General features: G+C 37.2%; 1 protein-coding gene across 7 annotated transcripts in view; it reads right to left on the minus strand.

Annotated features, from left to right (window-relative positions):
- Positions 1-931: 931 nt before the first annotated feature.
- The window catches only part of PCNX1 (pecanex 1), an 81,732-nt gene continuing 55,793 nt past the window's right edge, over positions 932-26,870 (minus strand). For all 7 annotated transcript variants that reach the window (XM_029964317.1, XM_029964312.1, XM_029964316.1 and 4 more), the window contains 16 exons: positions 26,496-26,637; positions 24,936-25,113; positions 24,421-24,529; positions 23,677-23,806; positions 22,587-22,645; positions 21,593-21,808; positions 20,944-21,197; positions 19,768-19,998; positions 18,293-18,393; positions 16,906-17,056; positions 14,992-15,222; positions 14,361-14,635; positions 12,450-12,691; positions 10,958-11,394; positions 9,443-9,583; positions 932-5,897 (listed from right to left, as the gene is read on the minus strand). In XM_029964317.1, coding sequence (XP_029820177.1) covers positions 5,757-5,897; positions 9,443-9,583; positions 10,958-11,394; positions 12,450-12,691; positions 14,361-14,635; positions 14,992-15,222; positions 16,906-17,056; positions 18,293-18,393; positions 19,768-19,998; positions 20,944-21,197; positions 21,593-21,808; positions 22,587-22,645; positions 23,677-23,806; positions 24,421-24,529; positions 24,936-25,113; positions 26,496-26,637 — 3,038 coding nt within the window. In that variant the 3' untranslated portion in view covers positions 932-5,756. The remainder of the gene's footprint in view (positions 5,898-9,442; positions 9,584-10,957; positions 11,395-12,449; positions 12,692-14,360; positions 14,636-14,991; positions 15,223-16,905; positions 17,057-18,292; positions 18,394-19,767; positions 19,999-20,943; positions 21,198-21,592; positions 21,809-22,586; positions 22,646-23,676; positions 23,807-24,420; positions 24,530-24,935; positions 25,114-26,495; positions 26,638-26,870) is intronic.

The following is a 26,870-nucleotide window of genomic DNA, read 5'->3' on the forward strand; positions in this document are numbered from 1 at the left end:
CACCCCTAAATCACTACTGGAAGTGCTGCTCATCCTTTTTTTGATAGTGGCAGCTGAAAGCACATCAGTTACAGAACTTTTGATCTGTTCACTGAGACTCACTTGTTTACATTAAAGAGTACTTGTTTTCCTTCAAGAAACACTTGCTATATTTGTACGTTCCTCTCTCATTCATAACTTGAAGCCTGAAGCAGCTAAGGTTCAAGTCACCTTGTCTAGTGCAACTTGCAGATGCTTGTTCAGAGTTTTAAAAAAAAGAGAAACATCCAATTTTTAGTTTGAAAGACATAGAGCTGTCTGACAACCATTTTTGTTAGAAGTTAGTTTTTCAAACTCAGAGGGACAAGATGATAATGTAATTCTCTGTACTAATGTGAAGAAATTTGAAAGAATGGACAGAGAGCAGCTGAATGTTTTTAAATTAGTTTCACCGTATCAACAGGTGCTTCACGTAAGCACGGTGTTCATCAGCACTTTACCCAATGCTGCACTCAGCTATCAGATCAAGGGCAGCAGAAAGCTAGAAATCACTGATTAAACCACACTAGGTAAAATATTTCCCTGGGAAGTATGATAAATGAAAAATTACTGAGCATAGACAATACAGTAGTGTTCTGGGCTTTGAAAAACATTCAAGAAAAGGGAAATGAATGATAGAGAGAAAATGCTTCAACAAAGACAAACCATTCTAACTGTAGAAGAGAAGGCATGTGGCACTCCTTTATGTAAAAGCATGAAAACAGTGATGATGCTAGCAATAAAATAGGAATAGCTGAGATTATCCTTTCTACTACATCTATGTAAGAGATAACTTTTAAACAAGAGAATCCTTCATTAAAGGGTGATTTGAATAAACTTAAAATAGTCCTTACAGGAAATTTGTGAGAATGATATCTTAAGAGAATGTAATAGTGCAATAAATGACAACAAGTGAAAAAAGGTTTTTTTATTTCTCAGTGTTTCTCCACTGTCAATACTGTCCTTTTGCTGCAACATGTTGCAAAAAACTCTCTGCCTTTTCCATTTTAAACAGCTACAATATTTACAGGCTGTTTCCAATAACACACGCAGACACATACACACTCACAGACACGCAGGAACACATATCCCTATCCCTGGCAATGTAACCATTTGCTGGTAGAGGCAATATATATTTTCATTGTCCATTAAAAACCAAAGCCATCCTCTCATTTATGTTCAACTCCCCTTTCAATTTCCTAACCAGCAGCTACTGTCAAGCTTTTGGGGGCGTCTGTAAGAAGTTACATGTCCAGCTATTTGATTGCCATCTTTCAAAGTTGTGGCCTAAGTGTACCAGGATTATCTATTCAAACTGTACATACCAGAAATCATAAAAATTGCTCATATTCAGATGTTCGTGACCAAGTGATGTAGGTATATTCCCAAAATCTTTTGGGGCAGCCATCTTAATCACCTTTTTAGAAATACGCATATCATGCTGGGGTAAAAAGTCACATGCGTTATTTTCCACCAAGGTGTTATGTACCCACTTTTTTACTAAGGCACCAGGAATTACCAGTATAATTTTTGAAAGAGTCCAGCGTCACTGAATGTACTGCATGAGATTATCAAATAGCAAGCCAGACAAGAACAGAATAGATGCCTATATAATAGGTATAAAATTCCTTAATAAAATCAAGTACATAAAACCTGTGGTGGTACAACCCCAATCCAATATAAGTTGAATAATATTGTTAATGGCAGGAAATGCAATCTACCCAGCTCCATTTTGTGAACAGAGAGTTCTAAAATTGAAAAAGATCTTTAAAGCAGTGTTTTTGTATCTATAGTCCTAGGTTGTATGGTGGTATGTGCATTACAGAGAAAGCTGAATCCAACTGCAAGGCAGCTTTTCTCCCCCTTGCCTAAGACCAGACCAAGCTTTATGGCTGCTTGCCAAAGCACCAAAGGCATTGACCTGTGCCACAAGTCCTCATCTGTCACCTCACCAGTTATCCAGGCTTCTCAAAGAGTTCTTCAGTCCCCAAGGCATTGTGAATATGAGATGAGGAATGCCTCATGATAACTGCACACCTGACTGGAAAACTGAGATCACCACGCAGACATGCCAGATGTCCCAGGCAAAGCAGCTGTAGCACCATTCAGCCTACATGGAATTATCTCAGAAAACAACCATCATCTTTCCACAACTCTGAAACCATTTCACGTATGCTCAACCATGAGAGAGATTCCCAGAATCCATCACTAGTATCATACAGTGCAAGTGGCGCAGAAACTTAGGTGTCATCAGTGGTGTCACATATACAGTTTGAGGATTTTGTTTTAATCAGAACATTTTAAAAGATTTCACAGGGGAGTTAAATGGGAGGAGGTTTTAAAAAAAATCAAGTAGTAGCCGTTTTTACTAATGAACATAATCTAAGTAGTGGGGTTTTCAATAATTTTTCTGTAACTGAGTGTTTTAGGGAGAAGTAAGTCCTAACATATGTACAAATAGATACCACCTTTAAAGCAATCTGAGAAAAAGAAAATAGATTGGGATCTACCTGAAAGCTACAACAGTGGGACTTCACTGGAATGTTCTTACGGCAAGAAAATATCACAGTGCAAGTGGACAAAGTAAAATATTCATCTATAATGGGTTTTCATGGAAGAAAGATCTATAAAATACTACTCTATGGTAAACTCAATGTGGACTGACAGGACTAACTTGAGAATACCCATCTTTTCTATCCTCAAAAGAGAAGAAAAATATTACACATCCAGACAAAAGCCAAGAAAAGAAAGCAAAAGATAAAAGTATCTCCATCTAAAAAAGAGGTTTGCACAGACAGATCTATCTTGTGGGGAATCAGAAGAAAACAAACATGTTTTTGTCACTTGCACACTGGAAACCAAAGACACAAACCAACATACAATCACAGATGAATCTTAAAGAGTTCAGGAAAAATTTTAAAAAGTTGATTTTCCAAAGCCTTATGGAAGAGTGAAATTTCAACTAGGTGGCTTCTGTTTAGCACATCTGGAATAAATATGAAGATTATGAGAATGGCTTCACAACAGATGTTTGCTGAGTATCTGAATGAAGGTATTAACCTGTTTGCTGACCACATTAAAATCCATCTCCTGAAGGCAACACACCAAAGGCCTTATGATTAAAAAAAAAAACACAGACATATCCATCAGTTCTCTTTGCCCCTTAAAAAAAAAAGCATCTCTCTTTCTCCATCTGCTGTTTGCTGATCTAATTCCAGGCAGTTACATATGCTCTAAAATTTCTGTGTCAACAAGCCATTAATTCCTATCATGTCTATTATCAGCAATGCACATTGTCCTTATCTTGCCCTGAAGAGAGTGATTGTTCAGAGCCAGGGTTAACATACTGAAAGTTACTTTAGTCAAGTTTAAAAAAAAACCAACCCAACTATGTCTTTTGTTTTTCAGTCATTTGTTTACCTCAAGGCTTCAGTACAAGAAAAAAAAAAGCAACAACCATGCAACTAATATCAAATGGGGGCTTATTTTCAAACAAACTTCTCTTTCTAAAATGAAGGAATACTCTTAGTGATAGAGGAAACCTGAAGGGTTAATTAAAGGGGTATTTACCTGAAGGGAAGGACATAGAATAAAACCTTATCTAAAACACTTTCAATTCAAAACTTACACATTTTCTTCATTCCTGATGACAGCAGTACCAGACCGCTAAAGAAGGTTCATCTACTGTACATTTCAGATATGCAGGAGATGAATTCAACTACACTATAATGTGTACATGTGATAAATGATTTTGTTGTCCAATATAGTTTTAACTGTGGCAGATCCAGAACTGTGCATTTATACCATGACTGAATGGGACTGCACAGGAATAAACTGAATAGTAATATGCAACTGTAAGATGCACAGTATTTCGAGGACAAGTTTGCATAGTATATGATGCAAGCAAGGTCCCAGTATCATTCACTGGGAACAGTATCTAGAATTGACGAGCTACCAGGCACACACTTACCCTTTCACGGCTGGATGGCATACAGTGACTTGAGTTGGAATACTAATGTTTCCTAGGTAGCTGTTCCTTCCTTTTTTTTTTCTTTTTCTTTTCCCATATAATTTCACTCTTACATTAGGTACATAATGGACAATGTTTCTCTGATGTCAGAGAAATAATTACTATACCCTCTGTGGTATATCAGAAGTCTCTTCTGCTTACAATACATATAAAGAAGTGGAGGTGACTGGGAAGGAGATGGCTGCTCCCAAAAGCTAGGACTGTATGCAGTTTCTCCACAGAGTCCTATATAATTACAGGTCAGAAACAGGAAACAATCATAACAGGTACATTTTTTTCTTACGGATTAAGAAAAGCGAATCATAGGAATTGCAAGTCAAGAACAAACCAGTTTCCCTCTCACACTCCCATGATAGTTCTGAGTTACTTGTTTCCCTGAATACACACTTTTAAAAAAATACAATAAAACCTAGGATATGTAACACATGAATAATTCAACTTCACAGTTATAAATACTCAAATTACACTTACATAGAATATATAATCACAGAAAATAAAATTCAAGTCATAGAAAAGAATGAAGACTAAAGGGAAAGAAAAGGCAAGGTGGTAAAAGTGATACAAGTTTAGGGCTGTGCCTTCTACAAAAGATCTTTAAAAACAGAAGTCAAGTTTTCTTGCATTCTTCTCTTTGTTATTGTTGGGGGGGGAGGTTGTTGTTGCCATTTTTTCTTTTTAAACTGGATAGAATCAAAAAAAACCTTCAAGCATCCATGAAGAAATCATGGACCTGCACCACCCCCTAAAAAACTATAACAACCGTGTCTGCCAGAGAAAAGCCAATGAAACAACACAGCCAGCTTGGGGTGTAAAGAAGCCAAGCAGCTATGGCTAGTGAAGGGAGGACAGATGAAAGGTCATATACTGGGGCCCACTTTAAAGCTAGACGTGTTGTACAGGTTTGAGGTACCACTGCCACCACAATAAAGTCTGATGTAGTACAGGGATACTCAGGTGCTTTTCTATGTATTTGTTATTTTACCATTTATTGTGAAGAGGATGCAGCAAATGCACTTGTACGAAATACAGAACATAGAACCAAACCCATGGCACAGCCCTTACCATCAACATGTATATGGAGAGGGAGGGGATTAATCCCAAAGGCAATTTAAATAATGGTATTTTATATACTTATATTTATATATATAAATAAATGTTCTCAGCAATCTCAGGGTTGTTTTTAGTGCATTGCTGTAAAAAAATTAGTGCAGTTCTCATTAATGTTTAGCTCATAAGGAATAAGAATCTATACATCTGTTCAGTCTCTTCTTGCCACACCTGAAACCCTTACACTGTTTCACCAAACTGAAGGTTTGTAGTCAATTTCTTTAAAATAAGGTGGATGAATTCCACGCACTCTGTGACAAGACATGGCAATTTTTGGCAAAACAATTAGAAAAATATGAGGTGCTCTGATCTTAGAACTGAAAAGTTTGTTGATTTAAAGCATTACGCAATGCATAACAAAATTTATAAACAAGAAGATATGTCTCAACAAATCTATCCTTCATGCAAGTGTTTCTTCAGCAGCTAACAACTTAAAAAAATTTCTTACACTTGTTTATTTGGGGAAAGGGACTTAGACAAATCTGTGTTTCAAGTCCTTTCCTACAACCAGACCAAAGTTTCATGTCCCAGGAGCTGCTTCTTCTGGACCCTTCTCTCTTCTGAACCGTTGGAGAAGGGGAAGTTTCAGTCTCAAAGAGCTTTACACTTCAGCCCCAAGTTCAAGGACTCCAGTTTCAACAACAGCAACATATTTATCTTCAATTTGAACCAGCAGGATGGTTTTATCTATATGTGACCGACTACTTGGATCTCTGCTGCAAGGCACCCAGCGGTGAATCACCTGGGGGAAAAAAAAAGTATAATAAAATGTAAGCTCCATATGGAGAGCTGCCTTATCAAAGTTGTGGTTGATAATTCCAGACTCTTACAGGGCAAAAGGAGCAAAAATATAACTGCTATACTGACTTAATTGTTCATTTTTCAGTGACAGCATATCCACAGACAAGCTACTTGTTTAAGTCTTGCTGAAGATCTGCATCTTAAAATCACAGAATCGTTTAGGTTGGAAAAGACCTCTAAGAACAATGAGGCCAACTGTGAGAACAGCTTGCTTACCTGAGAACAGCCAGTCTTTGATTTAGATTTCAGCAGGGACAAAAAACTTGACCCAAAGCAGAACCAAAGAGTTCATGCAAAGTGAGTAACAACTGAAAAATTGTTACATGTGTACAGATGTGGGATATTTTGATGCTCTAGTTGTAAGTCTTAAAATACTTCGGTGTTGTGCAGCACATAATGGCACAGAACTTCAATTTATCAGGAGTTAGGTGTAAACTACAGTCTCCTCTGAGTCAAAGCCTTTGCCCTAATTTTTTCCCTACTCACTGTGAATGCAAGGTTGATCTTCTGAATTAAGTCATTCAAAGATAATTTAAAATTAGAAATATTACAAAGAGGAAGGATTTCAGAAATAGAGCTACAAACTACTCTCCCAGACTCCCTTGGAACTACAGAATTCAGGTACCTCAATCTGCTGCTCCCAAGGATACTGCCTGATATTGACCATCAAAAGGTCCCTTTTCCATACAGGTCCTTGTATGACCTTGCATGTCTCTGCTCAGCTGCCTCCATAAAAATATACCCTTAACTTCTAGGTGCCTCAAAGAAACCATAAGAATGCTCCGGTAACATGGTTTTAAATATTGCCAGCTCCACAGAAACAGAATTACCTCAAATTTGCCAGCTGTGAGAAAAGAACCCTTCATTCAAGACAAGGTAAGTTAAAAAGCAAATAAAATTAATTTTTACAAAATCCAAGACAGTACAGTTTTCAAGAGTTTGAAAGACACAGGTGGGGAAAAAAGGACAGAAAACCACAAGTGATCTGTATCTTCCAAGATCAAATCCAAGAGATCCACTTCATCTTCATTAAACCCAGCAGACAGCTGACTATTTCTTGAACACTGGATGAAGGAGATTCGGCTTTGTCCCCTGCATGAGATCTATGTTGCATTCACAGGGAGAGCATTTCAGCCAGGGAAGCATGGCATGTTTAGTTCCCTTTGATGCAACAGCATATTTAAGTGGTCTGTTAAAGTCTGACTTCAAAGTGTGTCCCTATAAACTTCTTACACAGCTGTATGGAATGAGGCCAGGAATATTCTATCCCCAGACACATAAAACATTGCCCAATGAAGTCCCAGGTACTACATCCTTGTTGTCCAACTGGTGCCTTTGAGATAGCTAAGGGCTGATTCCAAAGGCATCAATATCATGGCTCCTTGAAAACTGTTTACATGCAAAAGTTGTACATAGATTAAAACTCATCACAGCCATACCTCCACACTCAGTTTTACCATCTCTTCTATCATGACTGACATTTATTTGGTCCCCATAAATGATTGATAACATGCAAAATAATGTCACTAGATAGACAAGAGGCGATAAGAATCCCTTGAGAGGAAAAAGGTTCTTCTACATGCCAGTGTCATGTATCATAGAAAGATAATGCTGAGTATACCTTTATCTCAAAATGTGGAAAAAGCAGCTACATTACAAAGAGGACTGCTAAATTTAATTTCCTTGAAGAAACTTTATCATGTCTTTCTGCCTTATATATATATATACATTGTACTGCATACTTAGCAAAATGAAAAGCAAAGTTAGGAAAAATACTTTTTTCTACTCTGCAGCAAAGTTTTTAACTACTGAGTGCAGAAGTTTGTACTGAGAGCACTGACATAAGGCTTCGTCAGGTAAACTGCTTGAAGAGCAGCATCTCAGCAGGTAAGAATCATTTCTGTCTATTTGCAGTAAGGACCACAGCTAAAAGATCAGAAAGGGAATGCTATCCTATGAGCTAAGGAGTGTACTGATACTAGTATTTTAACCACAGGCAGTGGAAACCATGTCATCAAGTTAAATCCTCTTCTCCTAATCACACACTGGATAATCTGGTGCTTTCCCGTTTCCTCTTAGGTTAAAAGATGCTCTTCTAAAAAACCCTGCCAGTATGCTGCACCAAAAATAGATGAGAAGCATTCAGAACAGCAGCTTACTCTGACCTTTAAATCCTCTTGTTTTAATCTTTCTGTAACATCAATCACTGCACATGTCAGTGTGCTGCAGTTCACAAAATACACTCGAACTCCTGAAAAAAATTGTCCCATGATACTAGACAACAGGACATGTTTCAATATAACCCTCTACATTCAGTATCTTTATGACATTGGTGATTTGCAATAGTATGTCTAAACCAAACATTAACAGTGAATGTTTACAATAGCATTCTACTCCCAGGAGTTAACTACAAGGTAACTCTACTATCCTAAGAGTGGACTTTTAACTCTGATAAATTCCTTCCGTGAATAATTGTATTTTCAGGGCCCTTCCTTCACAAACATGTACCAGCAAGGTAAATCCAGCATACACTGTGTTACTGGCATATTGCCATTTCTTACCTGAAGTTTGCACATACATCCACAGTGATGTGGACTCTCAGATGGCAAAATCCATCCCCTGAATCCAATTTATAAGTAATGCCTCCAATTGAGGTAAACAGTTAAAGACATTCCTTCTAAACTGCCAAAACTGCCATATTCCAAATGAAAATACAGTTGTATTGATGAACCAATGCAAACACAATGTCAGTGACTCTTCCCTTTTACTATTTATCACAGAAAGAATAGTCACTGGAGCATCTTTATAGATACAAAGGTTAAAAAAAAAAAGTGTACACCTCAGTAAAAATCAAAATGCTTCAAAGATAGATCTGCGTTTTTTCCTCATAAAAAGAGTCTAAATTGGGAGATAAGTTTTCTAACTAATGCAGTACATTTTTATAAAATGTAGATGGAACACCCCTACGGAAAAGAGACGAAATTTCAAGTCATAGGCTTGCACAAGTTTTAGAACAGATTTCCTTCTTAAAGGGAAGAAAACACGATATTTAATAAAGAGACATCTAATAAAGAGACATCTAAAGACAATGTTATTTGGTTCTTTTTTTGATCAGAATAATTTAAAACCAAATACTGTTAATCATTCAATTTAGGAGCTGTTGGTAAACTGACCTGTATTTGCTCAGGGATTTAAAGAAAATGAAAATTGGATGAATGAGTGAAATGCCTGAGAGTTCATGACAAGAGGCGGAAGAAGGCAGGAAGGAGAGATGGTTGACAACATTTGAAACACCGTCCTGCATCTTTTGCATAAAGTTGCAGAAATATCTCTCTGCTTCAAATTAGGACAGCAACAGTGACGTTGAGGACAGCTACTGATCTAACTTACTAGTACATCTATCTTTGGCCTTGACATCTAGGCAGACTGCCACAGAACCAAGACACTGCCTTAAGTTTAGCTTGGCAACTTCTAAGCAAAACTTACATGGCCTTCCATGCCTTCCTGAGGACTCCAGTCTTTCCAGCTGTTTCTTCCAGCTTTTAGCCGTATCACCTCATCTGGCCACTGCAGCTCTTTCCTTTTTGACACGTTGATCCCTTCCAGTACTTGACTGGGATCCATTAACTATAAGTAGGAATTGAGTTTTGACTGTTAGTTCAGCCAAAATTTAAAACAAACAGATAAATTTTGCATGCTCCCATATAACTGGCTTTAACCCACTGAAATTGATTCCTGACCCATTTCAGTGTTGGAAAGAAGCTCCAGGCTAGGAAACAGCCTGTGCAGCACTGAATTTGGAAATTAGGCTGTGGTTTCAGACACAGTTGACAATATGTCAGTTCACTAAAGCAACAGCTCTGGTTCCCTTTCCCACTTCTTTCAGTTATACTGGCTCACAGCAGGGTCTGGGGAGCTAGCACAACATAAGCATTGGCAGCACACAGCGTAGTAGCAGGGAAGAGTTAAGTGATGATGAGCTGTTAAAATCAGCTCATTACTTCTTACAGAACATAATAAGTAACATGGTCTTAAAGAATTTATTGCTAGGCAGAAAAGTATTTATCTACTAGCAAGGCTAAATGAGACCCGCTCTGTGTTTTGAAGTAAACTGGTCTTTCCACAGGGGAAGCAGGAGAAAACTCCTGAAAACTACTTCTTATTTAAGGACAGAGAAAACTTCATAATGTCCACTATCCAAGGGCACATGTCCACTTTGCCTTTATCCTCCTCACACAGGGAAAGTAAGCAGCTTCATAAAAGGGCCCTTGCCTGCAAACAAAAGCTACTAAGGACAGACCTGAAAATTTACTTAGTTAACTTTGCCCACTATGATGCAGTTTACTAAGGATTACTCTAAACTGAGGTGACATCAGCAATCATGTTTATTATGATCTAGTCTATTAAATACACTTCTTGATGTTTTCCGCTAATATAATGCCAAAGACATGTATGTGGGGCTGATAAAAGCTAGGAAAGCAAGAATACAGATTTCTGGATTTTCAAAACAAGTAAGGCTGCCAGGATTAACTTAGTCAATAGTGTACTGTTTGCTGCTCATTAAACCCTGACATAGCAATAACCAAGGAATAAATACACGTGAAAGTGAAAACAAGTATATTTACAGTGACTTTTGTGGAAAATCTACTTGGCTTCAAAGAAAAAAACTAGTTGCTTTGTAACCTGCAAATGAAGCTGTTTAGCTTTACACACTGCAATGTATAAAGGCTAACTATGCAGTGGAACTGAGTTCCACTGATGTTCTCAATGCTGTACTACAGCAAAACATAAATAATGTAAACCAGGAGCGTGCAGGAAGGCTTCTTGTCCAGAAAACTTTTTTCTTACATTTGTTCTCCAAACATAACCACGCAGAAACTGTATACCCAAACATTCCTGAATGTGTATATATTTAAAAGTAATGATTTCAACAACATACAAAGTAACAACTAACAAAAGCATGTGGAAACATAGGTTAACTTGTTCTTCTAGACTATTCACCTGGATTCTGTAAATAACGTCATCCTTTTTGGCTTGCATTTGATTTGCAGGGCTTGCATTGCCACCTGACTGAGTTTCAGCTGCATTACTCCCTCCTTCTGTCCCTAGAAAGCCCACAAGGGCATGCTGTTTACAGGCTGGGATGCTTTGGCTGGAGCTGCTAGAAGAGGGCAGTCCATGCTGCACGCTGACCCCAGTCTGGCCAGTAGGTTCCATTTGGTTCACCATAGATAGGCGGGACTGGATGGATGACGGGAGGTTCCGAAGGGATATCTGACTGGTGGAAGAGCGCCGGCAAGGCACAAAGCCTGTTGTGGATGTGCGAAGAGATGAATGACGACTGCCATAGCAATAAGATGAATGGCTAGCTACTGAGGCACGGGCAGGGGAATGTCTGACAAGGCTGGACTGCACAGAGTGAGAGCTGTGACTGGTGCCTAAAAGTAAAAGATACAGAATCAGAAAAGTTTGATAAAGCCTCCCACACACATTAGATTGCTGACACACAAACATTTTAGAACACAGATACATAAAACTGATTGGTCTAATCAACATCATCTGCAACAGCTGTATCGCAGATCTCCGCTGCATTTCACACAGCAGAACATCTGAATACATTCTGCTCATCTCAATTTCATATTCTGTTCAATTCACAATCCCTGCCAGACAAGTAGCTTGAAAAATGCTTCAGTCTTGCTCTTTCTGCAATTTCTTCCTTAATATTAACACTTAAGTTTCCCAAACTTAAGGCAACAAGGCAGGTACAGATGTTCGTGTTTCAAAATACTGAATATTCTTTCTTAATATGCTTGACTACACATTCAAATTTTGGGTCAGAAAATTTGTTAGAACAAAAGCTGTTTTAAAACAAGTTCAGAAGAATTTAATACATTTAAAGTTAAAAACAAATTGCAGAGCACTGGTGTCACTACTTTTCCTGTAATAAGTATTTGCAAATACCTCTTCACAGAGAGATAGATCTAATTATGTTCAATCAACTACATAGATGCATATTTTCTTTGTGAGTAAAGGCAGTCCTTGAAAAACTTTCTCAGCTTTACTGGTTTTCACCTCCCTAACTACAGATCACTATGGACCCTTGGATAGGATTCAGCTAGAATACTACAGAAATAGAGAATTCATTTCACTGTATAAATAAGTAATACAAGACATTCACAGAAAATGAAACAAGTTTAGCATTCGCAGATAATACAAGAGAAGTGAAAAGATCCAACGTGTAGAGACATGTTATAAAAAGTTATTTAATCTATTCTGTCAGCACAACTATACCCCTTTTGCTCAAATCTGTTTGGTAACCTTGCACTGCATAAAATAGTATTGTAGTTTGAGATAAATCCAACAGCTCTTAACACTATATAAAATCACATCACTTTTGTTTGCTTTTTCTTTTAATTTAGGCCAAGGAGCTGAAAGGTCAGTTCTGGCTATAGGATTGAACTTGTATAAAACTGCTTCTTTGTTTTAAGTTTACCCAGAGTGGAGGGATGAGTTGGTGGATGAGCTGCAGGAAAAGTTGTGGGATGAGCTGCAACAGGAGGATGCTGTACTGCTCCAGGTCCCTGCCCTGTAGGTGCATTCCCTCCTCCTTGTGACATGCTGCTCTGTGACTCATTGATAGTTGCATTATTACTTGTGCAAGAAGCTCCACCTCCAGCATCTGAATCTTCAATGTTTCCACCACTATTGCAGCCAGCTCCACAGCCTTTCCTTAGTCTGGAAACATAATACAATTGATACATTAAGTCAGGCCTTCTAATATCAGGTCTATGAAATGCCTCATGACAAGCAAAAAGCTTGACTAAGCACAATCCACAGCACTCCCCAAAATCAGATAAAACCTAACTTTATTTTTTCAGAATACGCTTTGCAAATATAAATGCTGCTTTCTAAGAGATTGCAATTTTCTTCATGACAGTTATCCCATAACAGGGATGACAAGTCAAATGCTCATAGAAGATAGCTTTTTAAAAATTATCCCACCTCTGAAGTACAATAAAGTGATAAAATTCTAAATCTAAAGTGTTGGTAGAACATCCCCATTATTTTGTAACAGTTTAGTAAAATTTATGCTACTTAACACACTGGTCATACATACTGTTATATTGCAAAATCTTCAGTCTACTCAGAATAGCAGGAAAAGAATGTTTGCTGGATTTTTTTAAAAATGTATTCGCTTTCCGTTACCTTCATAAATGCACTCACAACTGTTTGAAGTACATTTTGAACATTCAGACAGTAGGTTAGCCAACATTTCCCAGTATACATAACTGCACAGTTTTTTAACATTGTTTACTCTAAAAAACTTCAGATGGACACAAAAAACACAGCACATTTCCTCCTCCCTTCAATTCCTACTTTTCAGTTTTCTTTTCTTTCTGTTGCACTCGAACACATTGATGAGTCCTTTCCAATTTTGTTTGCCCCAGGATCCAGAATCCTGAAGCTATATACACACCTTGGATCCAAATACTGGCTGTGTCATAGTTTCACCTGTTATTCTATTGAGTCTGACAAGCTGGTGGTGACAGGAGACAAAAACCTCTACAGTGAATGTGGCATGCTTTGAGGTGAAGCAGCATGTTCTGTTTTGATGTGCCATAGATGTCTAAGTTAAATATGACTATCAGAACAGCTACAGGACTGTTCAGACTATGGCACTAGCTCCTGGGAGTGGTAAGAACTGGGATGCACATTTCTGAATGCCACACCTAGCTGCCACTGTTGCTTTTGGAGCCACAGTCACAGTGGCCAGAAATGCAGTGAAAGTTCTATGACCCATAAAACACAGAATGGCAACAGTTGGTACTGAATTACTCAGAGGTCATGTGGGGAAATGATTATATTATTACCATTCCAGTTATTTGTTCTGACTCTGACATTCAGGGTTATTTGTAGGTACTCATGAGATTTTGAACAGCTAAAGCTTGTGTTACTATGCATGAGCATACCCTAACAACATTAATATTGGCACTTTCATGTTAAATATGTGCCAGATAGGAACCCTACCAAATAGTCCTGATTCTATAAAGATAGTATTTTAGACTGCAAAAGCAATGGTACTGAAAAAAACAGTATAGAAGTTGCATTGTCTCTCATTATCAGACCTAATGTTAGAACTGAAGTTATGATTCTTGCATCTAGACTTTGTCTTCTTTCCTCTGAGCTCTATTTACATAGTTTGTGGTCTCAGCATTGAAGATTAATCCTGTACCAAAGCAGTTGTCACACGCTACTGATGTGCCCAAAATAAAACTCAAGGTGTGTTTATTTTTATGGGACTGACTCTTATAAATTATGCTGTGTTGGGCCTGTTGTACAGAACTAGTTAGTAGAATATGAGAGCATGAACACATACTAATGAGAACTCATTTCCTCAGCTCACCTGTGCCATGTAGACACTACGAAGTTTCTGATGTTTCCTAAGCTGATGGCTCCCCCAAGAATGTCCTTTAGCTGTTCATGACTATCTGAATAAGAAGTAGTCAGAGGTGAGACATAGATTGGGTATCCAATTGGCTGGTCACAAGAGGAGTTAATCATGTTCCTCAGAGCTTGTTTAGCGTTTTGGATACTTCCTCTCTCTGGATTACGATTACGCAGGAAGACAAGCTCCTGCTGTTGTCCTGCCCACAGGCCACGCACACACTCCTTATTCACCTGCAAAAACCAAGTAGAGAGAGGCTGTGTCACAAAGTAAAGCAATGAGAGCCTTCATGAGCATATGCAATATTGCCCTGCAGAATGGCAAGCATGCATACGCACTTCTTTAACAGGCTGAACTTTGGGACACAGGCTGCAACAATGACAATAAAGCAAATCTAAGAATGGGATGAGAAATAAGATATTTTAAGTCAGAAGGAACTGATTTCCTGATACGGTACTTGCACTGCATGAGAAGAAGCAGCCTTAGCAATAACAAAACAATAAAGATTTCAGTTCAAGTAGCAGTTTGGTACAGTTATTAAAACACACTACAACATACTGTCCCACTGTGAAACGTGCACAAAGCTTACCTTAATGACCCTGAAACTGAGATACCGCTTATTTAGCATAATGATTTTATATTCATTGGTGCCATCATCCATCACGTGACGCAGAGCAAGAAGGGACGGAGAATTGGAAAGAACTGCACTCCGCCAAGCAGGGTCTCCTTCATGTGCTATAACTAGATTTTCTTCATGGGTTGTTATAGCTTCATAAAGGACAGAAGGATCATCATATTCATCTGGAGAAGTGAAGTGATCCTGTTTCCAAGAATACATGTTCAATAAGATATGATTAGCGTTTCAGATGTAGCTACATATAAATCTCAAACGTTTCCAACTCTTGAAATAATCAGTGCATTACACAGTTAGTCATCAAAAATACTGAATACCTACTTTAGAACATTAAAGATAACCTCTTTTCCAACAGATTGGTTCTGTTCGCTTGTTTACTTCTTTTTTTAACTTAAAACCAAAATGATCAGAAGCGCCTGCCTATCACTGATTCAAGTAAATTTCTAGGTGAATTTTACACTAGATTTGTATTTATTTATATTGCTTACAGAAGCATTTTAGTTTTAGTTTGTTTTCTTATTCATAAGCCTCCAACTGTAAAACACACTGAAGTAAAGCACTGATTATTCACCGAGACTGCATTATATGAAGAGAGCAACAGGAAGAAAACAATATTTACTGTTAAAAAGTTTACATGGATACTTGATGACAAACTATTTCAGCATCAGGTACTATCAAGACAACTTACATTACTACCAGTCAAACAGAAACACAAAATCTACAAGTTCAATTCAGTATTAGGTCACATTACTTTCTGGTTAAAAAAGGATTGTGGTTAATAGCCAAATTTCCAACACCAGCTGAAGCCTGGATATGCTACTGCACTGCAAGTGAATAAAAACCTTTCACAGATTAATACAATAATGTTCAGAAAAAAACCAATTTTTTTAATTGTTAGTGATCTTTATTTTTCTCACTTTTCATTCCCTGACTTAATTCAAGCCCAATCTGCACAGTAACCCTCTGAGAACACTCCAGAGCCGTTGAAGTGGTACTTCTGTTGGTTTCAGTAATGATTTTGTAATTATTATGCTTTGCTACCTGTACTCCTAACAAACACATTCTGCTAAATTCAGAGTTTATGTTACATGAAAGAGTTGATTCAATCACTGCTAGCTTTGGGGGACTTCTAAAGTCTGCGATGAAGGCAAAAAAAAGAACCTTTAATAATAATTTTAAAAGTGCAATTAAGATTTGCCTTTGATTTGCCTATGATTTTCAAGCAATCTATTTTTCTAGAGTACCAGTACTTTTCCTTCCTTACAGAGTGCTTATCACTAAGTACATGCTTTCCTGTACTTGCTGTGCACATTTGCTGGACAGAATTTGAGACTGTTCATCTTCACCCTCACTTCACTATAAAGACCAACTCTAATTTCAGCTTACTGCAAAGCAGCCTTCTTATTCTCACCTGAAATCTGTGATTACAACACTTCAAAGCAAAAAGAACAAGAAAAACAACTCCCATTGGAGGAGAGGGCTGTGCAGCTTTGAATACACGATAACCTTTTAAGCCAATTACACATGTGTAGAGAGGGAGGAGAGAGAGAAAATATCAGAGAAGTTGTTCATAAGGGAAATACCTCTAGATAGGTATGAAACAAGGCTTGACATGTTCTCTGATCTACATTTAATGTAATTTTCAAGCTCTGAGCATAAACAGCATTCCCTTTTCCTCTGTATCAACTTCCACAAGAGCTATAATAAATCAAAGGACAACACATGATATTCCCTTGTTTTCAGTTGTCAATCTCTGTCACATGCCTTTTATTATCATCCTCTTTTTCTTTCTCCCAGCCACTTATTTTTAAAAGAACAAATGCACAGAAATAAAAAGAACTGGACACATCCTTCTGTGTAATCTCTTACCTGATGTAACTTAAGTGACATCCGAATTCCAGGAACCACTACTTTCCTCAGCAATTCCATGTCAGCAAAGATCCATTCATCTCTAATCGAAGATATACGGAAGTCACCCTTAAACAGGGCATGCAGGCCATACAAGAAGGATTCCAGATTACTGTTGAGGGGAAAAAATAATGAAGAAAACAGCCCAGATATTAACAGAAATACAAACATATCCACAGTTATCATCACTGAAAAGAACAGAAAATATTGAGCTGTACAGAAGGGCACACAATTCCTCTCCATAAAGATAAGCTACAGAATAAGACAGGGAGAAGAGAACACATGAGTAAAGATGTGCATGTAAGCAAAACCTGGATATCAGATGTCTACATGCTCTGAACAGGTAATGAACAAGCCATACGCAACAGACTGTTTACATGGACTAAAATAAACAGGAACACCATAAGGATTGCCTGACTTCACGTTGAAGATTTTAAAAGAGAAAACTTTTCAAGGTATTGGAGAATATGTAACTTCAGTTGTGCATGCTTCAGTACAAAGTAAAAATCTTGTCAACTTTTCATGTTTAAAGGCATTGTTTTCAATTACTAACTAAAGAGTAAAAAATCAAATATGCACTGATCACTCTTGCAACTGCATATTTGCAAGACTTTCAGGAGGCAATTGGTGGGTACTTCAAAGAATTAGTCAACAGTTGCCCTAAAAGTGAAGCAGAACAGTCAGCACCCAGCTGACCAACAGCGTCTGCATCCGATTATGCTTTTTATTTTCTTTTTAAACCACCACCTTGTGATTTCCTGAAACATTTAACTATATTTTACATTGGATTTCTAGAGCTGAAGCTGTCAGTCTGCAAGAAAGAGGTTGCCATATCACAACAGAGTTGAGGTGAAGGAGATTTGTACAAAACACAACTGCTTGCCACAGAGCCAGCTAAACTGTGAAGCTTATCGTAACAGTCTGATCTAACATCCACCACGATATGAGTTCTCCATTTTAAGAAACTTCCCTCTTCTTCCCCTCATTTCCATATAGGGTACCTACTTGGTGCAGGAAATGGAGCTTACTTTTAGAACTTAATCCGTTCTTGGCTTTTTTTCCCCCCCATCAGTTATAACTGGTCCTTACCCATACCAGAATTCTCATCTTGCATTAGTTCAATAAGACAAGATGCTCAGATTCAAGTTCTCCCCTTGTTTGCTTTTCTTTGGTTATGTTTCATTGGCTGTTGTAATGAAGACAAGTTACACAGCAAATCTGTCCAGTTTAAGGGAAGACAACATTAATTATCCATTTCTTTTATGAAAAGGTACTCATCCTAACACCTAATCTAGGAACTCAGAGGGATTTTGAGGATGGGAAGCTTACAACAACAGTATTTTATTACCTAGACATATGATGTGAAGCTGTTCCCAATGCTCTCCGCCCCAGAACACACAGTCCATAACACAATGTCACTAGGGGTGAGTCTTTACTTGAATCCAGTGGCTTATAATAACAAAAGAGAAAATAGTAAGTCAGGTGAATGGAGTAAGGAAATCACCACTGAAAAAGACAATTCCGCCAGAAGGAGTAAAAGACCCAAACGTGTAATGGTTCACAAACTCAAGTGTGCACAGGTACCCACTGCACCAGTTACTCTTAAAAACCAATTCTGTTTGCAACTCTGAGCAAGAGTTTTTCAAATACATAAGACTTGTAAAGGCAAACACACATACACTATTATTTGAAAGAAGACAAACTGTAAGCTGAACAGATGTATGGTACATTCCTCATGGATACTGTGTTATCTTGTAAGCAAACTGCTGATTAGCAAAATTATGGGGTTTAGACAAAAATATTTTTAGTGAATACAGTGGATTCTAACTGACTGGGAGTATTTAATCCTGATTTAACCAAAAAATTCCCTGGACTACAGTTTTAGTCTGGAAAAACTTGCCCTCAGTTCTAAGTCTGTAGCAGCTGTACAGTGTACATAATGCCCTAGAAAATGACATCATTCAATTAAATGATTAAATCTCATTTTCAATACATACACAAAATCTTTCATGACTTGAAGGGAAACAATTTCCTTTGGCTGTTGTTTGTCATTTGACCACAGGACACTAAGACTTACACATGTGAAAACGGGCTTCTTACTGATCTCTTACCTCCAAAGCAAAACTGAATTCTTAAGTCTTGGATCGTTCGTTAAACACCTAAATTCCAATTGTATTTCTGTCCCTTTAATCTCAATTAATTTCTGCTTATTCTCAAAGGCAACACTAATTAGACTAAACCACACACAGTCATTTTGTAAACAGTAAGAAGTCAAGGCATTCCTCTACAACCATACTTCTGTTTAAAAGGTGGAAAGATTTTGGAGAGAAGAAAAGGTTGAATACAGGATGATAATTTTCACAAGCCAACAACTCCAGCGGTCCAAAGGAAAACAGTACAGTATGATCAATGAGAAAAAAGCAGTCAGTCTTATAAACTGGCAACAGGTATTTGGGGTTTTATGGGGTTTTGTTTTGCTTTGGTACTTTTTTGTTTAAGTTAGGCTTGATTTGTGAGCACTCACTTCTAAGCACAAAACATCAATTCTGTAAGCATACTGTTTTGTATGTAGATAAATGCCTAAGATTCAACCAATTCGCCTGAGTTGGCAAACAAAATTCATTAACTGGTTACACCATAAGTTACTTATAGAATTTATTAAATTCTCAAAAGTAGAAGACCAAAACCATTTCAATGAAAATATTTGGATTATACATATTTATTTTAAAAATCAGCATTGAACCAGCCAATAAGTCAAGCCAATGGGAAAAAACGAGACCATCCTAGAATAGTGAATGGCTTTCCTCACATGTCCATACTTACCTTTTCTCTTCGAGAGCAGCAGTATTCTATCCAGTTCAAATATATCATACAGAAGCTCTCTCTTGAGATCCCTGCCAGACGATGGTCATAATCCTCATCAATATTGGGGTTAAATGTTGGGTCTACATCAACATAATTGCGGTCTGTGCACAACCGCAGACCTTCCTGCATTGTCTCGTTAGCTAACCATTCCTCTAGCTTGGGGGATGTCGTGACATAATAGATGATTCCCTGAAACAGTAGTAGTTAAGAATATGAGTCATTGCAATTAAAAAACCCAGTCAATAATCTTGATCATTTCAAATTATTTGCATTATTTTCCTGGCAACGAACAAAACTGACACACAGTAGTATTTATTTAGCTCACAGGTGCAACATATTTGCACAAAAAACACAGGTGGTATATAGGAGTATTTTTCAAAGATTGTCAAGATTTCTGAAGCCTACACTGATGAAATAAGGAAAGGAAAAGAGGATGGGACCGGACTGTCACTATAATTTTTGCAGAAGACACAGAAATTTTTATCTAGTTAACATGAAGGATTAGATATTAAATTTCTAAAGAACTCTAAATAAAATAGTGCTAAAACACAAAACATTTTAAGACCCTTGTGCTGGGGAACATAACTTGTGTGTGTATGAGAATAAGTATCTTGGAAATATTTTAACCTGAAAATTTTCAGCTCTCTGAAAGAGAGTAGCTTATGAAAGATCTCAATTAGTACACTGATTATCTGAAGGGATCTGAGGTCTAGAGTCCTCTTAAAACTGCAGGCCAGGACTTTCTTCCTTTTTTAAGACTCAAAGATGGGTTTGGACAGCTTACAAGGACCTAAGAGCCTGGTTTTCTCTAAGAGAAACAGACTATTTAACTTTTCATTTACAACACAGCTATTATATTTGGGTTATAGTTTTCAAGTTTCTATTCCAGCTTCAGCTAGAAATTATCCTCTCTCTGATCTAGACTACAGGGTCGTTGTCCTACTCATGCACCATCTGAGTCACCATCAGTACAACAAACCCTGTCCTCCTTTAAAGAAGATGTTCATACATCTCTAATTATCATCACATTCTATGATCCTCATATGACAGACATTAGAAGTTGAAGACATTAAGCAGTTTCCAGGTGTAATCCAGCCTGTCTTCCCCCGAGGGTCATACTGATCTGAATCATACCTTCACGTAGTAAGTAGTGAGAATTTTCCGGAGATCAAAGACTTGAAGCATGGAAGCTGCACTGTTGTCAGTGATGCTGTAACCCTCCAGAACATACTTTGTCACAAGCACTTCCCAAGCCAGCCAACGCTGCCCAAAGGCAGCATTAAAGGAAAGCATGTGAGGAAGGTGGCCTGGTTCACAGCAACAAAAACCTTCATCTTCCTCTACACCTTCAGTGATGGCCTCTACTTCTCGTTGCTGACAGTAAGTTCCTTATGAGAGAAAACAGAGAAAAGAACAAAGCATTGAAAGCTTTCTATGATTGCTTTAATGTGAACTTGTGTTTAAGAGTTTAAAATTCAACCCACTTCCAATTACATTTTTTAACACTAAGTGAACTATCTGCCAATGAACACAAAAGATTTGGATAGCTTAATTTGCACTCTAGGATCACATTTGACTTGAGTTTCTCTGAGAAGTAACTATGGCAGGCATGTTGTACTAAAATGGAAAGACAGACTTTGCATCAAGTGATAGGAGCATAAAGAGGCCCTGCAGCCCATTTTCAAAGAAATTAATTTACAGGATGGAACTGAAAATTACTTTTGTTTCTAAAACAGAAGACAACTTTTTAGTACAGACAGTTAAGGAAGTGTAAGACACTCACCTCTGAATTCAAGCCCCCTCAGCTGGAAGGTGACCAAGCCATTTCCTATCTCTATAAGGTGTACTAGTGCATTGAGGTAGTCAGAGGCTAGGATGAAGCAGTCCCCAGTACTATAGTTTCCCCAGCGACCCAACAATAAGTCTCCACATAAGCTGTGCTGAAGGGAACGGGTTAAATGTTCATAGAAGATAGAATTCAGGTTGTTATCATCTGAACCTGCAGGAAGATTCAATTTGGGTTATCTGAATCTGTAGAAAAACATCAAGCTTGAATGCCAATTATCACTTCACACTGAACCCTGCATTTTTTGAACAGCAATGTTGTTTCAAGGTCATACTCCAGTCCCACTTCCCCCTCTTTTAAGGGAAAAGTACTCCAAATGAATGCCAAGTGACATTTGTACTTTGAACCAAATTTTTTCTTAGTCACTCCTCCATTTTCCAAGTTAATAGTTCAGTTCCACTCATGCATTTCCCATCAACCCATTCAAGATAATAAAGAGCAAAAGCAAATGAGCACAGAAGTATCTCAGTAATAACTGTACTGGTCTCATCATCATGACATTGAGACACCCTCAAATAATACTTGGCGCTATTTTAATTACTCAAGAATAGAAAGTAAAACAGTTTAACACATACTACAATTAGAAATAAAAAAGTAAAGCAGGAACACAAAGGTAAGGGTAAACTTAAAAAACTCAGGGGGGAGTATAAAGAATAAAGCAAGAGAGGTGATGGAAGAGAAAGTAACAGAAGATAGACCAACTGAAAGTTTTGGAGAAGATCAGAGGGTAAACTGAACATGAATCCTATAAAGATCCCATAGAAACCATTTACATTTGAAGAAAATGCCACTATAAGAAAACCTACCCACCCCTCAAGAAAAAAAAAAAAGAAACCCACCAACCCACCCCCACTTCCCAAAAAACCCCCCCTGAAAAACCGACCCCAAAAAAACTCCAAATCAACCACTAAAATCAGACTAGGAAAGCTACCTGGATTCCGATCAAGCTGCGAAGCCAGTCTAGTATTTGAATGATCCACACGCTTCGTGCTGAAAAGAATAAAATAAAGCATAATTAATACAAAATATATTACTGTAAGAAAATCTAAGGGAAGAAACTACTAATATAAAAACTGTTAAAGAATATTCCCACTAAAATAGTTTCAAAAAGTTATTTTACAATAATTTTATATGCAAATTTTTTGCTCTTCTCATATATAAAATTATTTTCTGCTTGTGATAGCATTATATTACTTAATAAATTTTGTCCACAGCAGATAGCCATAGAATAATCTTTAACTTTAGATTTAAGTGCATATATTTTCTTAGATAGATATAAAGCTTTAGATGTGAGAAATAAACTTTAAAACAATTAAATTAGCGCAGATAACATTCCAGTAGACTTTACTGAAAGAGCAATTTTCAGACAGTTATTTCATTGTCTGAAGTTACAACCATAACTCTTTAATCTAAGATTTGGAACATTGTATTTAAACTGTTCTAATGTTAGAAGGGAAATAATAACTACCAGAAATATCCACTCATCTTGCCCTATGCTGCTACTCTATCAACAATAGTGAACTTCAGAGAAATAAAACAAAAGGAGGTACAACCTGAAATGAAGATTCTTCTACTACTGATCCCACCTTGATCAAAAAATATTTACTTTAAAATATTCTTATATTGAGTTTAGCCAGTTTTGCTGTAAGCTAAGCAATAATGAACGCAGGTAAAATACACTTATGAACTGCTCCTCCAAACCTTTTTATACATAAATCCACTATCTGATTAAAACTGCATTTCACAATAACACAGTTTTTATGCTTAAAAATCATCAGGATAGCATACCTCTAAGTAGAAATTATTTCAAGCAGTGAAGCTTGAAACATTCCTAGTGTAAAAAAACAGCTACTACAGTATTTCAGAAATAAGTTAATTGAAAACTTTCAGTACTATACACTAGTGTTGTCTGAGGAAAAACATAGCAGAATAGCCAACAAAGCCACAAAACCAACACATTTAGACATATTTACATGATTAAAAACAAATGTCACAAACTTTAAAGATCTGATTTCACCTACTTGTAATCTCTTTCCCAGAATTTGACAGGCCTAGCATATGAAGTGATGAATATTGCACTTCCCAGAAAAGGATTCAGTGGAGTAGAGAAGAAAGCTGACACAGCTGCTTGGACAAACAACATGGCAGAATCTGTAGGATAAGAGAATTAAGGAAAGCAAAGCAACAACTACGGGGTTTTTTTAAGCTCCTGGAATATTATCAGATATAGACAGCAACACCAATTAAGAACAAAACAAGATCTCTACAAATTTCTATGCAGCAAAGTGCCTTTACAGTATCTCCACCAATTAGATTATTTTTGTTTTTGAAAACTGAAATAGATGAGAATTTGGCACTAGACACGGTAGTCATTCAAAAATTCTATCAAGAATACTAACTGAACAGTCCACTCCGACAGGTCTACAGAAGTTTAAAATGCAAAAGTCAAGAACTAAAACCATAGTTAGTGACTCTCATAAAAGGGAATGACTGTGAGAAGAAAAGCTGTGTCATTTTCAGAATGGATTCTGCTCCATGTTTCTTTCATGCCAGCATTCTTTCATGCCAGCATTCTATTCCTACTTTATCTGCTACTGTATCATTCATAGCACTGTAACAAGTGTGCACAGTTTTTTCATAAATACTCACTAGACAAGCCGGTTCCTTCAGTAGGTTTACCCAATAATACATAATCCATTATAACACATTATTCAGAAGTTATAAATACACAACTTCAGGAGAAAGCCTGCATTTTCAAAGGATACGTGGTACAGCAAAGGGCTGGGCAAAAGCATGGAAGGCAGATCCCCAGGTGATCTGCCATGGAGCAATGTAGGTATATACAAATCTCAATTTATAAAAGAGTTCCCAAAGCTACAGGAAAAAAAAAAAAAGAAAAAAGAGAAAAACAATTCAGCAATTTAGCCAAGAATCAATATGCTTTGCAGTACACAAACATCCTGAGGAATTTACTGGTCATCCTAGAGTTCTTACTGGTTCTACCAGAAGCCTCAGACTTAGGAAAGGGATGTAATTACAAAAGTAAATAACATAATATGCTTCATTGTTCTACTAACAGAAACTCAGGAGATGTTTAGAAAGTTACATATGGTTTCTCAAGCAAACAAAAATGCTTTGGCAAGGAGAAGTCTTAGCTGCCTTACAGCATATTAATTACAGTACAAGTACGACTGAGGATCTGCAAGATTACCTATCAGCTAGGACTATCAGTTTTCCTTTTTGGATAACCTGAAACACCTAGGAATAGAGCTGAAGTTACCTTGCTGAAGAGTATGGACATGAAGAAGAGATCTAGCAGCATGGTCTCAGTAAAACTTTTGTAATCAAAAGTAAAGAAGAGCACTGTGAAAATAACAGTGACATACTGGCACGTTGGGCTACTGAATGATGAACGCAGTAACTTCAAGCCAGCTATTGTGATCATTAAAGCACCCAACCTGTGTAAGAAATTCACACAAAACAGTTACTATCTGCTGTCCAAAAGGGGTTTAAAGACCACTTAAGTTGTTGCTGTCATGAAACACCAATCTTTTCAAACTCAAGTTTGCTTTTGGAACTGGGGGGTTGTTGGTTTGTTGGCTTTTTAAAAGACAACTTTGGATTTGGGGTTTTTTTAAAGAGGTTACTAAGTCTTTTTATCAGTATTTTCAAGTCCATCAATGTTCCAAGGATGAGCATTATTTGTAAGAGTACCACTAGTAAAAAAAAATTAAGAGATGAAATATCCTTGTATTCTGAAGAGAAACTTGGTCTTTAATTTAGATTATGAATACTGAAATGCAAAAATGCTAGATTAATCATCAAGAGATCATTAATGAACACTGGGTTATAATTTCCTGCATGACTCTACTACTAGTAGTAAAAACCACTGCTCTAGTTTTTACTGGGGGAACTGCAATTTCATTCTTTTTTGAGATAGTAACTGACAGATCAAAGGGTTATAAAAATTTAGAGTAATATAATGGCAATATTCCTCCCAAAGGTCTTGTAGTGACAGTGATAATGAATCCAAGGTAAGAATTTATTAGATATAGAGATTAAAATTGAAAAAGCCAAACCCCCATCCCCTCCCCAAAAAATATAATACTCAGCCCTCCACTTTCCCCCAATCCATATTCCATTTTGTTTTGAGATTCATGTTCTCTTTTGTTCTAACTCAATAGAACTTCAAATACAAAAAAGCCACCTGGTTACTGTTTCTCAAAGGCTAAAAATTGCAGGGCCTATTATTTAACTCTCATATGCTGAAACAGTCAGATACAGTGCTCAGGGGATTATAACAAAGGCTCAATTTAAGAAGCAGTGTGCAATTCCATCTGGATATGGATTATACTTAGGGGCTAGAAGGCCTGGGGAATTCCTTGATGAGAGATGAAAGCTTTAGAGGGGTTGCAAGCTGGCACACCAACTTGGGGAACAGGTCTGAAATTTACACCTGATAAAATACCAGAACAAATCACCACTATCTTGAGCTTGAGTCTGGATAATCATATTATAGACTCTGAAGATAAACACAGAAACTCTGTTATCACACTATTAGGTAACTCTACAACCTGCAATCTTTACAGTATGTATTATGAATTGAATGATTTATCTTTGTGGGCATTTTTAGTTTAATACTGTAATACTCCGTTCAGTTTAAGTCAGCAAGGTGACTTGGCTTTATAAGGGCTTTTACATAAAGAAAAGCTTTATTTATTCCTTGCATTAGTCTTAAGACAATAGCATTAACTGTCTTCCCATTGAGACCAGAACTCACTATTTAATTTTCCACCACAGCAGACATACTCAAGATTACTTGATCTCCTTTTCTACTTACTCAGTATCCAGTTTCTTTGGACTAGCAATATTCTTAGCGCTGCTACTAAGCTCATTGAGGACTATCAGTGGATAGATAACATTCTTCTCTACAAAAAGGAGCCAAATGTGAAGTTTCTCAAACCACATAACATGCGCGGCATCTATCAAGATACATTAAAAAGAAAAAATCAGATAGCACTGTCATATCAAATTCTAACAGAATGAAGATTCTTGATCCAAATAATGTGTGGAGCCAAACATTAACTGTATTCTCACACCAGATTTTCGCAGTTTTATTTAACAAAAAAAAAGAGAAGAGTTTTCGCACTGTTCATACAACAATAGAACAGTTCACAAGCTACTTGCTTACTGCATATGGAAGGAAACAAACTGG

Source organism: Manacus vitellinus, unplaced genomic scaffold (assembly GCF_001715985.3).
Source record: "Manacus vitellinus isolate BGI_N305 unplaced genomic scaffold, ASM171598v3 scaffold_6_pilon, whole genome shotgun sequence".
Taxonomy (NCBI): Eukaryota; Metazoa; Chordata; class Aves; order Passeriformes; family Pipridae; genus Manacus; species Manacus vitellinus.